Source organism: Phoxinus phoxinus (genome assembly GCF_949152265.1).
Source record: "Phoxinus phoxinus genome assembly, chromosome: 21".
In the NCBI taxonomy this organism is placed as follows: domain Eukaryota; kingdom Metazoa; phylum Chordata; class Actinopteri; order Cypriniformes; family Leuciscidae; genus Phoxinus; species Phoxinus phoxinus.
Genome location: NC_136896.1, coordinates 18,073,184 through 18,089,011, shown reverse-complemented (window position 1 = coordinate 18,089,011; position 15,828 = coordinate 18,073,184). Strand labels below are relative to the sequence as shown.

General features: G+C 39.9%; 1 protein-coding gene across 1 annotated transcript; it reads left to right on the top strand.

Moving 5' to 3' along the window:
- Positions 1 to 11,601: 11,601 nt before the first annotated feature.
- Positions 11,602 to 15,546, top strand: ppp1r3cb (protein phosphatase 1, regulatory subunit 3Cb). The gene is made up of 2 exons (XM_079595331.1): positions 11,602 to 11,817; positions 12,945 to 15,546. Exons 1-2 carry the CDS (start codon positions 11,804 to 11,806, stop codon positions 13,885 to 13,887), a joined length of 957 nt encoding a protein of 318 aa, XP_079451457.1. The 5' UTR covers positions 11,602 to 11,803; the 3' UTR covers positions 13,888 to 15,546.
- Positions 15,547 to 15,828: the final 282 nt, after the last annotated feature.

Here is a 15,828-nt window from a genome sequence, read left to right as displayed (position 1 = left end):
CAACATTAGTGAGTGAGTAAATAATGACATCATTTTTATTTTTGGGTAACTATCCCTTTAAGGACAAACGGCATCATGTTTACTATTAGGGCTACTGTCACTTTAAGATCTGCGCGCAACGAGTCTAATATACACGCATTTGACAAACAGATTTTTTTCTTATTTTTTTTCTACTGTTCTTTCACTTTAGACATAACCAACTTTGTTTATGTAAACCTTGTGTGTATTGACAGTATTAGAGCAATAAGACTCGAAAGATAACTTAGTCCAGTAACAGGCGCTGTTAGACAGGCGTTTAGTGCATGTGCGCGTCGGGTGTTTGCGCTCAGAAAAGCGCCCATTAGAACAGTGCATCAGCAGCGAATGACATGTTTAACCGGCAAGGCTTTAAAGCACATGCAAATAATTAATTTTTATAAACTACAGTGTCCCGTTCCTCTGCATTTCATGTGAATATACGTCGCGCTGTACAGTGTTGAGACGGAGGCGCCAGAACGGCAAACTGATAGAATGCACGATCCTACATTTCTTCAAAAGCAGATTGTGGAGACATTTTAATCATAATATTTGACATAATATTTGACGGTGCCCAGGGCCCCTTAGATGTCCTGGGCCCCTGGGCAATTGCCCAGTTGCCCTAATGGTTAATCCGGCCCTGATCGTACAACACCCAAAAACTACATTTCAGACTCTACAGGCCTCAGTTTATGGCAGTACAATTAGGGAGGAGGGAGGGTGGAGGAGGGGAGGGGGGGGGGGGGTGACAGGACAGGTATGGCTTCTTTGGAAGGGTTGCCAGGAGAAAGCTTTTACTCTCTAAAAAGAACATGGCGTAGGTTAACAAAGTTGCATCTGAACAAACCTCAAAACTTCGGGAACAATGTCAAGTCACCTTTATTTATAAAGCGCTTTTAATACAGACTGTTTTTAAAACAGCTTTACAGTGATAATAGCAAAATAATGCAACAAAGTTTGTTTCTGCTGTACAGCAGATCTAGAAGAAAATAACGTCATAGTTGCGTCATTTTTGTTGTAAAAATTTTATTAATTTAGTTCATTTATATATACTGTAGCCGCTCTGGAGAAAACAGTGATGTGAACGTACAGCTCAGTTCAGTTCTCATATAATGGTGTCAATGCACCAATATTGTTGAATATGAAGTGTCCCCATCTAACAAGCCAAAAGCGACGAAGTATCAACACAACAGCCATCGACAGCACAACAGTAGCAAGGAAACAAAACTCCCATCAGGTGACAGAATGGAGAAGAAAAAAAACTGTTCTTCTCTGGCTAACGGACGGACAGTGTAGGATTATGATTCAGGCAGCATTATAGGTCAGAAGTCAGATTGGATTGGAACATAACATTCTATCTGGTTGAAGATCAGAGTTATCATGCCGGTATGGAGAAAGGTTTGTTAAGGATCAGTGGCGATAGCTGTTGTGTTAATGAGGTCATCACAGGGGAGAGTCTAGTTGACAGAATCTCTGTTGACACTTCAGGTGTCGTGTCTAGGTGCAGGTCCTCCATCTGATCTGGATACGGCCCAGAACCAGCTGATTACATCATGCGTTGTGGTCATGTCTAGGCACAGGTCCACCATCTGATCTGGATACGGCCCAGATCCAGCTGACTACATCATGCACTGTGGTCGTGTCTAAGTGCAGGTCCACCATCTAATCTGGATACGGCCCGGATCCAGCTGACTACAGTAAACCTCGGAATAAACAGAAAGACTACTGTAACATTAGGGTAGATGTCATTCTTCTTATAATGTAACGAGTACTTCATATGTTATAGGAAGTGTTCCCTGTTCCTTTGGACAGACAAGACCAATGTTGAGATGTTTAGCCATAATGCACATCGTCAAGTTAGGCTAAAACTAAGGCTGCGTTTACACTTGGCATTAACATGCGACCTGTATCTGGATGTTGTCCACATACACATTGAAAAGACAAGTCACACTTTGCTCCTTGCTGATTGATTGCTCCTGTCTGCCCTGCTGATACTGCTGAGTTGCTGAGCTGCTAAGTTGGTTTGCGTCTGTAAGCCTCGTATATCTTTCTGTTTTGAATCTCTGTTTACCATCATTCGCCGTTGTTTAAACTGCTAAATATAACTTACTCAACATCACATATTAACCTGTGATCGTTAGCTTCAATCTAATTCATTGCTAGCACAAAACGCTAGTATTTCGCTAGCCTCTTAGCGTGCCATCCATGCGCTCTTTATTTATTTCATTTGCTCGCGCTCTCTCGCCAGTCAACAAACACAGTAAGTCATGACTTCTCCTCTTATTGTCACTTGCACTTCATGTAACATGTATAGCATAGCTTTCTCTGTCAGCACAGGATTTACATGTGATAAATGCAGGGAGATAGTCAGGCTGACGGAGAAGATTTCAGAACTAGAGACACGCATCCAAACTTATTAAGAGTGCAAGGGCTTTAGATACTGCTTTGGATGCGACTAATTTAGTGAACTCTGTACAGTGTTCGGTTCCGGCTGAAGTAGAGCCCGTGCCGCAGGGCAGTTGGGTGACGGTAAGACGCTATATTCGCTGGACAAAACACCGCTCTTCCGTTCCGATTACAACATTAAACAGGTTCTCCCCACTCAGTAAAACACCCACTGAGAATCCTGTTGAATGTGCCCTAGTTATTGACAATTCTATTATACGGAACGTGAAAATAGAGACACCAGCCACCATAGTCACATGTTTACTGGGAGCCAGAGCGCCTGACATCAAAGCAAATTTGAAAGTGCTGGCTAATGCTAAACGTAAATTCTCTAAGATTATTATTCACTTCGGCACTAATGATGTTCGACTCCGGAGGTCACTAAAACTAACGTTAAAGAGGTGTGTGAATTCGGAAGTACGATGTCAGGCACTGTAATTTGCTCTGGCCCCCTTCCTGTTCGCAGGAGTGATGAGATAGATAGCTGTCTAACTGGTGTCTGCAAAATAATATAGAATTCGTAGACAATTGGAAAAGTTTTTGGGGCAGACCTGACCTGTTGAAAAGAGACGGTATTCATCCCTCCTGGGATGGTGCTGCTCTTCTCTCTAGTAATATGGCACATAGTCTTAGAGCTCAACCATGACAATCTGGGGCTCAGGTCAGGAAGCAGACAGACTGGCTAAACCGACCGTCTGCTAGCTGTCTAAAGCCGCGTTTTCACCGCGGGAACTTTCCCCAGGAACTAGGAACTTTGGGGTGGTACTCGGTGTGTTTACACCGCAGGAACCAGGGTCTAAATGAAGTTCCGGGTAAATATTTCCCCCTCCGAAAGTCCCTGCTGGCGAGGTAGTACTTTTTAAAAGTTCAGGAACTTTCGGGGGTGGGACTTGTGTGCTGATTGGTTGTGTTCACGCCGCATTTTGACTGGAGGACTCCACGCAGCATTCTATTTTAACCGGCATTTTAAAAAATCTATTGCGGTTCGTGGCTTCATGCATTAAGAGTTGTCTGTCTGCAAATATGGAATTTAATAAAAAAAAATTAAAAAACACAGCTGGACTGGACCGACGACGAGGTTCAGGCTTTATTAAGCGTATTGTAACAGGAAATTTTCTGCGCGTTCGTCCTAGCCATCTCATTCAATGTCCGCAATACATCACAAACACAACTACAGCACAGCTTGAATCTCCTCTATACTTATTATAAATGTTGCGCTCAAAACTGATTACTGTCCGTCGCAGACTGGGAGGAGCAGACGCGCGCAGTTTATAATCTTCCTGGTACTTTAGACCGCGGTGTAAACGCAGAAAGCAACCGGTCTGGGGCAAAAAAAGTTCCTGGGAAAAAAGTTCCTGGGACAAATTGTTCCGGGTAATTTCGGTGGAAACGCGGCTTAACATAACCCAGGTAAGATAAATCCCATCACATAGAGACTCTTTTACCTAGATATCATCATATAGAGACTGTGTCTGTTCCCCGAATTAGGAAATACAAAAAATTTCAAAACCCATCTAAGGGTCAAAATTTAATTGATGTTCAACAAATAAAAAACAGATATAATACAAATGAACAAATGATAAAGCTCGGGTTGCTGAATATTCGATCTCTTACTTCAAAAGCACTTATTGTTAATATGATTACAGACTAAAACCTAGATGTACTGTGTTTGACAGAAACCTGGCTAAAACCAGATATACATTACTTTAAATGAGTCCATCCCCCAAGATTCCGGTTATAAACATGAACCTCGTCTGAAAGGCAAAGGGGGAGGTGTTGCTGTAATTTATAGTAATATTTTCAGAATTACTAAGAAGTCTAGTTTCAAATTTAATTATTTTGAAGTGTTGGTCCTTAATATAACAATATCTAGTGTAAATGATAAATCACGTTTGAGATGTGTGCTGACTACTGTATACAGGCCACCAGGCCACCATACAGACTTTATCAAAGAATTTGCTGACTTTCTATCAGAGTTAGTACTGGCTGCATATAAAGTCCTAATTGTTGGTGATTTTAATCTACATGTCGATAACGAAAAAGATGCATTGGGATTGCCATTTAAAGACATTCTTAACTCTATTGGAGTTAGACAACACGTGTAAGGACCTACTCATTGTCGTAACCATACTCTAGATTTAATATTATCACATGGAATAAATGTTGTTGCGTTGAAATTCTGCAGCAGAGGGATGACATCTCAGATCATTATCTAGTCTTGTGTACACTTCATTTAGCCAAAGGCTGCAAAGCCGACTCCGTATTACAAATATGTTAGTCTTATCACCTCTGCCACTAAAGATTGCTTTATTTAACACAGTCTCACCCCAAAACGTCACATACTGACGGGTCTTGACCATACGGCAACATACAACGAAAAGGGTACCCTTTAACGTCCATGTGTGACAATTCGGGTATGGTTGGGTTTAGGTATGCATTAGGGTACCGCTAGGAGGCGCTGCTGGTGCGCTTATGTCTACGTCTCATATTGACGTTATAGGGGTACCCTTTTCGTCGTATGTTGACGTATGGTCAAGACCCGTCAGTATATGACGTTTTGGGGTGAGACCGGGCTGCTTTATTAATAAACTTCCTGATCAATTTCATCATCTCAGCATCCCAGATAGCTTAGATGAACTCGATATTGCGTCAGAAACCTTCAACTCTCTTTTTTCCAGCACTTTAGACACAGTTGCTCCTTTACGCTTAAAGAAGATTAAAGGAAATAGTCCAACGCCGTGGTACAACGAGCACACTCAGGCCCTTAAGAGAGCAGCAAGAAAAATGGAGCGCAACTGGAAGAAAACAAAACTAGAGGCATATCTGCTTATTTTTCAACCTATTAGAAGAAAATAAACAAAACCCTAGGTATTTATTTGAAACAGTGGCAAAACTAACGAAAAATAAAGCTTCAAGCTCAGACGTTTCCAAGCAGCACAGCAGTAATGACTTTATGAACTTCTTTACTTATAAGATTGATAATATCAGGGACAAAATTATAACTATGCAACCGTCTACTACAGTATCGCATCAGGCAGTGCATTGTATTCTCCCTGACGAAAAATTTGATTCATTCATTGCTATAGGAGAGGAAGAATTTTCTAAACTCGTTAAATCATCTAAATCGACAACAAGTATGTTAGACTCTATACCGACTAAGCTACTGAAAGAGATGCTTCCAGAGGTTATAGATCCTCTTCTTAATATCATTAATTCATCTTTGTTATTGGGATACATACCAAAAACTTTTAAGCTGGCTATGATTAAACCACTTGTTAAAAAAACGCAACTTGACCCTACAGAATTAGTCAATTACAGGCCGATCTCGAATCTACCTTTTCTGTCAAAAATACTAGAAAAGGCAGTATCTTCACAACTATGTTCCTATTTAGAAAGAAATGATGGCCCTTCGGGCATATGCGGTGCCTTGGGACTCCCATTTACCTATTCACCCACTGCGTAAATTAATCCTTCCTTCTGAGAGATCTCCCTCTTCTGTTTCGATCATTTATCGGTATCTTCTTGAGCATTCATACAAACCCTTATCTACAACTGTGTGGGCCAAGGATCTTAATGAAGATGTGCATGTTTTATTTTCGGTTAAAAAAAGGAGGTGAAACTGGTCAGCAGTCACATAGTTCTTACTAATTCTCTCCACTGTCAATGTTAGGGCTGCAGTTTTCTGCGATAGAAGGGCTAGCTGGTCTGCAGTGACATAGCTCGGACTATGCACCCTGCGTGAGGCTGCTGGAGTTTCAACGGACACGTCATCATCATCTACCCATGAAATACACCTGGCTCTGCTCTTTGCATCAACATCACGCCCCACAGTGGCTCGATAATTGTGCTCATGGGCCTCGACAAGTCTTTGAGCCTCCACTTATGAATGCGGATCTCTGTTCATTACTTCATAAGCCCCCTTTTGGTTACGAAGCCCCTTGAGGAAGAAATCTGTGGCAAGTTGGTCTTGCAGATCAAGGTCCACACCAGGGTAGGCTAAGGTGACTAAGCGTTGTACCTCTTCTGCGAACTCTGCTGCCGACTCTTTGAACTGGCGGAGTTCTCCAAGTTTCCTTCTAATTGTGGTTGGGGGGTCTATTTGATCAAAACGTTGAGTTAGCTGCTCTTTTGGAAGAGTGTAGTCCTCTCGAATATGCTCAGGAAGTAAACAGACGTACTTAATTGCTGCCTCATGTAAATAGTCCACCCTGTGGGCTCCACTCCAGCCATACTTCCTGGCCTGCCGTTCAAATGGTACTAGAAATGATTCCCAGTCCCCACTACCATCAAAAATAGCGAGCTTTGCTCTGGGACCCTCTTGAGAAACAGGTTGGCCTTGATGATGAGGAATGCTGTGTCTTTGTTCAACAGCGTAGGAAGGTGGCAGTAGCTGAGAGCCACCCTCACTATTTCGCTGCCTAACACCTGTCTATAGAGGGGGTAGCTCTGGTGGGGCCTGAAGTATGTGCTCTCTGTTGTATGACTTCCAGCTCAGCAGCAAACGGTCCGCTTGTAATGTTGCGTGACCTCTCTGGGTCCTCTGAGGGAAACTGTGAATCACAGTAAGGCATCCGCCTATCTCTGACAGTGGTCTGCAAGCTCTCACGGGTGTCCCACCTAGGTGCAGTGGAAATGGATGTTTGCGGGGCTTGGGTACTACTTGCAATATGGTGCAATATTGGAGTCATCATCGTTCGGAGTTGCTCATTATTCTTGCTCTGATTTTCAAGCATCGCCTTCAACTAGTCTGGAGGTTGGTCGGGATCAGGGGCTGCTGCTGCTATTACTCCTTGGTATAAATCTTCCTGGGACATGTTTTAATATTTCTGGGGGGGGGGGGGGTATCTCTTTTTTTTCTTGTGTTTTTTTTTGTAATCTTTTTTTTCTTTTTCTTTTTTTGTTATCTTTTGTTATCTTTTTTTATTATCTTTTTCTTTTCTTTTTACAGTTAATTATTCTCACAGAAATCTTCCAGGAGCATTTGATTTTAGGGCTTTTTATCTATATAGTTTTGTCTTCATTTTTATTTCAGTCAATTTTCCTTACAGGCGACCTCCAGGAGAATTTGATTTTCTTAATGTCTCTGGCAATTCACAGTGTATTTGAGTCAACACGGTTCTTATCGGACGCGATGACGTCAGCCAACTTGTGCCTCCAGCCTCAAGTGAAGCGCTAACAATTAGCATGCCACTGCAGCATCCACTTTTCTTTTCTTTTTATCGATATCCGATATCCTTCTGGGTTAATTCACGGAGTTTCAAACACATCCCCGCTTCTGACACCAGTTGTCGTGCTGTCGATATGTATATGGAAACGCGGGTGGAATGAGCCATGACAAGGATAGTCTTTCACAAGTTTTACTGAAGTTCTTCGGACACAGATGTAAGTTATAGTTCACAGCACACTCCCCAACAGTGTCACATTCATGAACACATACTTATATCAGGTAGGTACAGCTGATAGGCACTCTTGCTCCGGCACTGGACGGCAGTTTTTCCGACGTGCGATGAGCATGCGAGCAACCTCTAACAACAACTAACGTAACTTCATGCTCTATACTAAGGAGTGCGTATCTGAACAACCAATGAACTACAATAACACAGTAGGCAGTTAAGTGACTTAAAGGGCCAGGTTACAACAATATGAACAAATAGAGCTGCTTGATCGGATCATGGTGATCGCATGTTAATGCCAAGTGTAAACGCAGCAAAAATGGACCTTATCAGCACAAACACCTCATATAAACTGTCTATCATGCTAATGGAGGGTTGATTATTTTGGGCTTGTTTTGCAGCCACAGGACCTGTGCACCTTGCAGTCAATGAGTCAACCATCTACTCCTCTGTATACCAAGTATTCTAGAGTCAATTGTGAGGTCATCTGTCTGAAATTGTCATGCAATAGGACAATTATCTCAAGCACACCAGCAAATCTACAACAGAATGGCTGAAAAGGAAAATACACTGTGAGTGCACTGGCACAGTCAGACCCCAACGCGATTAAAATGCTGCAGCGGGACTTTCAGAGAGCTGTGCATAAACAAATACCAGCAAACCGCAATGAACTGAAGCAAAGTTGTAAAGAAGAGTGGGCCAAAATTACTCCTGTTACTGTCACACAGAAAAGGATTCCTTCAACTTATGGCTGCTAAAAGTGGCTCTACAAGCAGTATAGGGTGTACTTAGTTTGTCACCCATGCTTTTCCATTTTGGCTTTATTTTTGTTAAATAATGACACAGTGTATTATGTCTCCTGTTGTATTTACCTAATTTGAAGACCTACTAATGAACAGATGATTTTTATTATGTTCTGATACATAAAACCATAAAATTATAAAGGGTGTTCTTTCTTTTTCCACATGAGTGTGTGTGTGTGCTCTTCTCTCTGGTCTTGATATAGCCTATAAAGTTCAGTGACTGCTAATACAGCCATCGAGCAGCAGATGGTAGTAACAGGCTTTAGGGAACTTGTTAGTTATATGTAAACCTCAGACAGGCAGATTATAATGAGACAAAATGGATAATTTTAAATACCTCTTTTTGTTTACTTTTGAAGTTGCAATTTTACAAAGATACAAAAGTATCTTCTGTCAATTCAAGAGCTATTGTTGTAACTGAATTAAAAAGATCATTTGAAAACAACATTTGTAAACACTCACATTACACATTATTGGTTCTCTAAATACTGCTATTCTTGCAATAGCTCTGTAAATATTGCCACACTATGCAAAACTACCCACACTTCAGCTGGTTAAACTACCTCAGGTCTACCTCAGGTAACTGAGGAAGTGAGTGACCACGTAAAAAAAAATATTTTTAAGAAAGAAAAAAAAATTACTGACTGAAATGACTAAATCCTTGCAAGCTCTGTCTTGTTTTGGACTCTCTTGTTTTGGCTCAATACATGTTTGCATGACTGCTGATATCAAGCACACTCCCTGCATTGTTCAACCTACAGTACCTCAGGAAATCATCTATAACCAACACCACTCGCTGTGAAAACAATAAGCCTGAAAGTCAACCCAATACTCAAAATGTTAAATAAAGCCCCAAACATAGTTAAAGTCATGTCTATGTGAGGTAAATTAATTATTACTGAACATCATCACTAACAGTGTAAAGAGAATGTGATTTGATTAGTGTATTTCAGCATTATGCTGATGGCCAGCTGTAGCTAAATTGATTGTGAAGGCTGTCAGTGCGCTTCCTGTTTTGCAAGTGTGCTTAATGGAATAGTTGCTCAAAGTTTCCATTCTTGAGATAGAGACTAATGTATTGACAAAACTGTCTCAGACATGTCAAAATGAATAGAGGACCTTCTTAAAAGGTAAAAAATATATAATATTTTGTCCAGACATCAGTTTTTTTAACGGATTTATGAGACACTGTCTATCCCAAATGTAACCAGTAATTTTTCTTATTTGAATGACTAGCCAGATTGCCTACGTTAGGTAAAAATCACTGTCTATGTAGGCTAGGTTAAGGGTTAGCAGATATACAGTTTTTACAGTAGGCTATAATTTAAACATCATTATGTGGAATGTCCCCATAAAACATGGAAACGTGTGTGTGTGTGTGTGTGTGTGTGTGTGTGTGTGTGTGTGTGTGTGTGTGTGTGTGTGTGTGGGCTTGGTTTATTATGCATTGTGGGAACCGAATGTCCCCACAAGGATAGTAAAACCTGAGATCACCTCCATTGTGGGGACCAGCCAGCGGTCCCCATGAGGGGAATGGGTTAATAAACATACTAAATTATATATTTTTGAAAATGTAAAAATGCAGAATGTCTCCTGTGATGGTTGGGTTTAGGGATAGGGGCAGTGTAAGGGGATAGAATATACAGTTTGTACAGTATAAAAACCATTACGCCTATGGAATGTCCCCACAAGGATAGAAATGAAAGCTTGTGTGTGTGTGTGTGTGTGTGTGTGAGAGAGAGAGAGAGAGAGAGAGAGAGAGAGAGAGAGAGAGAGAGAGAGAGAGAGAGAGAGAGAGAGAGAGAGCTTTTAGCTTTTATTTTACTTGTTTAATATTATTACGTTTTATAAATGTTTATAGCCCAAGTTAACGTCAACATCATGAAGTACTGTACTTTGTATTTTTTCATTCTTATCATAAATAATAGTCATCTTGTGATAATCATATTATACACTTCGTAAACTGTTGCGATATGGATCTGGCTAATTTAGGTCACATTACTCAATAGGCTGCTGTCATTGCAACATACAGTAGGCTATTGACCATCCACTGTGACAACAATAGAGCATGACAGCTTCATAAATGTTTAACACCCACAAATGACAGATTGGTATCAATGCTCTGTGCCATAATCTTTAACACCAATGCCTTGATCTCGCTTTTATGAACAGAATTCCCACTCTTTTTGATCAATGACTTTCCATTCTTTAGGCTACATACATTTATGATTATGGGGTAATGTGTTATAAAACAAATATTTCAAAGTGATTACACTCACAAAGAGAAATGTCTAACACAATTGAAAAAATAAAAAAATGTCCCCCTATTTCCCTGATATTATTCCATTCATGAAGATTTCTACCTAATTTAAATCAGTGGGTTTCTACCTATTTGCATGTAGATTATAAAAGTGTAAACTTGACAAGCTAAGGGGAAGGGAAATGACAGCAGGCCAGATTCAAGCACGCATCTCCATGAGCCATTATGTTACGAGCATATGAATTACCGACTGTGCCACAACTCAAGCAGCAATTTCCTTGTTGTGCCACAAGTAGGCTAAGCAAGCCTATTAGACTTACAAACATGTGACAAACTAACAACCTCCTTATATCTAAATGTGTGAAGACCGTAGCACTTCAAAATATATTTATACTATCTCCTACAGTGACACTCGTCTATGCAAAATAATAAAGCAAAGGAAATTACTCTGATCCACAAACCGCGCGTCATCGGGTCTACAGGCTATCTAAATTTGGGTGACGCTCTTCTCCCGCCTCTATCGCAGCTCTCACTGCTTGATCTGCCACTGCCTTGCACGCGCGCCATGGCTGATATTTCCCTGCGCTCTGATTGCTGGAACACTTCGCTCTCGTGCTCTCCCATTGGCTCCCAGGATGGGTTACCGTGAACCAATGCGCGCATAGGCTTATTGTACCGGCTGAACGCTCGCTTGACTTTTGCAGTACAGCTGGACCGCGGAGGGGGCGTGCCGGTGCCGCAGCAAACGACTGTTCGTCAGCGGGTTTTTAGTTATGGTGGTCGTCACGTTTTTAAATTAAGTTTAAAAGCACGTAGGAAAAACCTGTATTTCTTCAAACTATAGCAGAACAAACGTCTGTCGTTTGGGAAACAAACCACGGGTTTCAATGAATTGCACCAGGTAAGAATACACAGTGCGTCATAGTGCAGTAAGGGGGTTTATCACTTCTCACTGAGTGCTGGAAAAGATTACCTCTGAATATCACTTATAATTTAGATTCAATTTAAAATAGTATTTTTTTACTTAATTAAAGTAGGCTACTATTGCATTGCCAATATTAAGCTGTTCTTACTAGTATATGTTTATGTTACTAGTATTTTTTTTTTTTAATTGCTGGTAAAATTGTAATAGCTGATGATAATTGGTTAACTATCTTTTTAGATACTTAACCTTTTTAGATAGTAGGCTATTTTTTCCAAAAGTGACTACTAGCCTGCTATTAATCTATTTGTCACTATAGGCTACTTCATATTTAATTTACTGTTACTACCCTATAGTCACAGGCATATTCTATTCTATTCCTTTTTTTTATTTTTATTTTTACTAATTTTACCAGTGAATTCTATGGGGTTTCATACATATTTCACTTCTATTCACTTTTGTCCAGACTAGTATTGCATATGTTGTTTAAGTATGGGTACTTATTCTATTTTCTAGTACATATTCTAGTTTCTAGTCTCAGCTTTACTAGTACTTGTTAGATACTAGTACCTATTTATGAGACACTGTCTCTCCCAAATGTAACCAGTAATATTTCTTATTTGAAGTAATGATGACCCAGATTGCCTACGTTATAGGTAAAAATCACGGTCTATCCCACATGTAACCAGTAATATTTCTTATTTGAAGTAATGACTAGCCAGATTGCCTACGTTATAGGCAAAAATCAAACAAAAATGTAACTAGTAACAATTGAAATACAAACTGTCTAACAAGGTAGTGACTTTTAGTAAAAACTGGAATTGATATTTTAGTTTTGTATATTTTATACTTTGCTGCTTTTGGATTTATCCCAATTCTTAACTCTACATCTGGTATTTTGTCATATATTAAAAATAAATATTTTATAATTTGAAATGCTTAAATCAACAGCTATGGCTATTTTTTTTTTTAAATAGCTTAATCTAGCTGCACAATAGTGGTTTTGTTTACTCAATCTCTAAATTATGGGCAAATTTTTTATGTGACTGTCACGTCTCCTGCTTAATTGGTCACTGTAATGTTTTTCACCATTGTCTTCATGACAGGGTCCTGCAGATACTGAACCCCAGGCCAATGCCAAGTCCAATTATGCCTGTGGATGTGGCTATGAGAATCTGTCTGGCACACTCACCGCCTCTTCGCAGTTTTCTCAGTTCATATGAGGACTGCAAGTCCAGGTACTTAGTCAACCAGTACAAACCTCTGCGATCCTGCATCAGCTCCAAGACTGACGTGAACACTGCCAACCTAGGATGGAAGAGTCCCGAGGCCAAAGCTAAAAAGAAAGTGGTTTTTGCTGACTCCAAAGGCATGTCTCTGACAGCAGTCCATGTGTTTAAGGAATTCGAGGAAGACCCCATGTTAGACCTGCAGTTTGAATTATCAGACCTGGAGGATGCCATTGTGGGCCTAAAGGCCGACGAGAAGGAGAAGAATTTTATTTTGGACTTTCCTCAGCCTGCCGCTGACTATTTGGACTTCCGAAACGGTTTAAAGAAGAACCTGGTATGCTTGGAAAACTGTATAATTCAAGAGAGATCACTCACCGGCACGGTCAAAGTGATCAATGTAAGCTTTGAGAAGGTTGTCCATGTGCGAATAACATTTGATTCATGGAAAAGCTATGCTGACATTCCTTGTACGTACATGAATAATGTGTATGGATGCGAGGATGTTGACACCTTCTCGTTTTCCATCAACCTTCCAAGTTCTGTGGCCCCACATGAGCAGGTGGAGTTCTGCATATCCTACAAAACACATGATATGACATACTGGGACAATAACGACGGGGAAAATTACAAGCTGGTACATACAGAGAACGACCCCAGCCAGGCCAATGTCACCCAAACGATGACAACAGATTTTAAGAATCAAGGCAAACGGCCAGAGATGGAGTTTGATCAATTCGGGAGCCCGAGAACATCTAGTGGATTCTTCCCCGAGTGGCAGAGCTGGGGTCATATTGAGAACACCACCCCCTACTGGTGACAGTTCAAGACCCTCTGACGAATTTGAAGTAAATTTTGTAACAAGGGCAAATGCAAATGGAGCGCTTCATTCATTTCAAAATTGACTTCTGAAAAGTCTGAAGAGTAGAAATTAGCAATGACACCCTCAAAAGAAAACTCTTTGGCCATGTTTGTCCAAATTATTTCATTGTTGGTGTATGTTTTTAAGATACACGTTTAGCTTAAAATTAGATGTTTGGGCTCTGAAATTATGCAAATTTGAGACTAACCATGGTAACCATATGGCAGTTACTCAGAATGAAAAATGTTGGTTTATGTTATTTTTCTAATTTTGTAGCACACTATGTACGCTATTCTGTAGATCTGACATGAGGTAAACCAATAATTTTCATAACATAGATGCCTTCCTTTGTGTTGTTCTGTGACTAACTGTAATACAATGACATAATTTTGGATATCTTTACAAATGTCCTTTACAAAGTGAACAACTAGCACTTACTCTGAAATAGATTCTTCAAAACACTATTTTGTTACCTTGAAGGGTAATCGTTTTGTTGTTACCCATCTGAAATCACTGAATTTGGGGAATCCTGCTTCTGAAATGTAACTGAACGTAAATATGTAATTCAAGTCATCCTTAAAAGGATGAAAGTTCTGTCATTGTCTCAACTTTATTTCATTCCAAACCTGTATGCATTTATTTCTTCTAACACAAAAGAAGATAAAATATAATGATATATAAAGAAAGTAAATGGGGTATAATATTGTTTTGGACCCCACTGACTCTCTTTGTCATTGTATGGACAAAAACAGTTCTTCAAAATATCTTCCTTAGTGTTCCACCGAAGAAAAACATATTGAATAAAGGTTTAAATGACATAAGTGCGAGTAAATGGTGACAGAATTTTCCATTTTGGATGACCTGTCCCTTCAAGAGCAGCACTGCATAAAACACGTTATTCTCAGATTATGGAAGTGGAATAAGCTGGTACAATATGAGATTGCTTCATATTGAAGTTTGTGTATCTCATTTTAGTTTATCGGTCACTTTTTAGTGAATGCACTAAAGTATGATGCATTATAAGGGAGTCCATGAGAGATAATGAAGCCCATTAAGTGCTAAATCCCTGCTGTTGCATTTCCGATTTTTCCTACGTTTGATGTACTTTTTTAAAGCTCCACTCTTGATGTATTTTACACTTCTTTCCTACAACATTTTTGCTGCTATGGTTTTTGTGCGTGCCTGTGTGTACTGCATTGTGATTTATGACCCGTGGTGTGTGGAAACTCTCCAGTGTTATTTGGAGGATAGAAGATGAGGGATTTTTGGATGTAACTTTAAGGAAGTTGTAGTATGTGAGGAAGAGTGGCTAAGGAGAATGATAATATTGAATGAGATGGTTGCCTTTTTCATGATTATGTCCCCCCTTTCACTGAAATAGAAAAATCGGTTGAGGTTGACGCCTTGAACAAAGGTGATGGTGGATGTGTGATGAACCGTAAGCTGCTGTAATTGCGGAGAGGGATCATGTAGGTTGAATGTAAAAAGGGGCCTACACAAGCCACAGTGTATGCCTACATATTTTTCTACTGCAAAGAAAGATGTTTGTTTGAAAGAATGTTGTACTATACTCTGTGTTTCTGTTAGAAATAAAACCTAATGTTTCTATGATGAATGAACTTCTGTTTGTTTTTGTAAATATGGCATGTTCTACTTCCACTTCTTCAGATTAATACCATCACTTCAATATCATAGTGAAATGTAAGACGACTCAGAATATAATAACTTCCAGGCCTCTGGTTTAATGACTGTAAATGTTATGTTTTGGTTTGTGTCTGCATATTTTTAAATTTTAGGGTCTAATAGTCCTGAATATGAAGAATAAATAGCTGTTAGCCTCAAAAAGGAGAGAGAGAGAAATAAGGTGTCAAGTGAGCAGACTGCCAGTTAGCACAATTT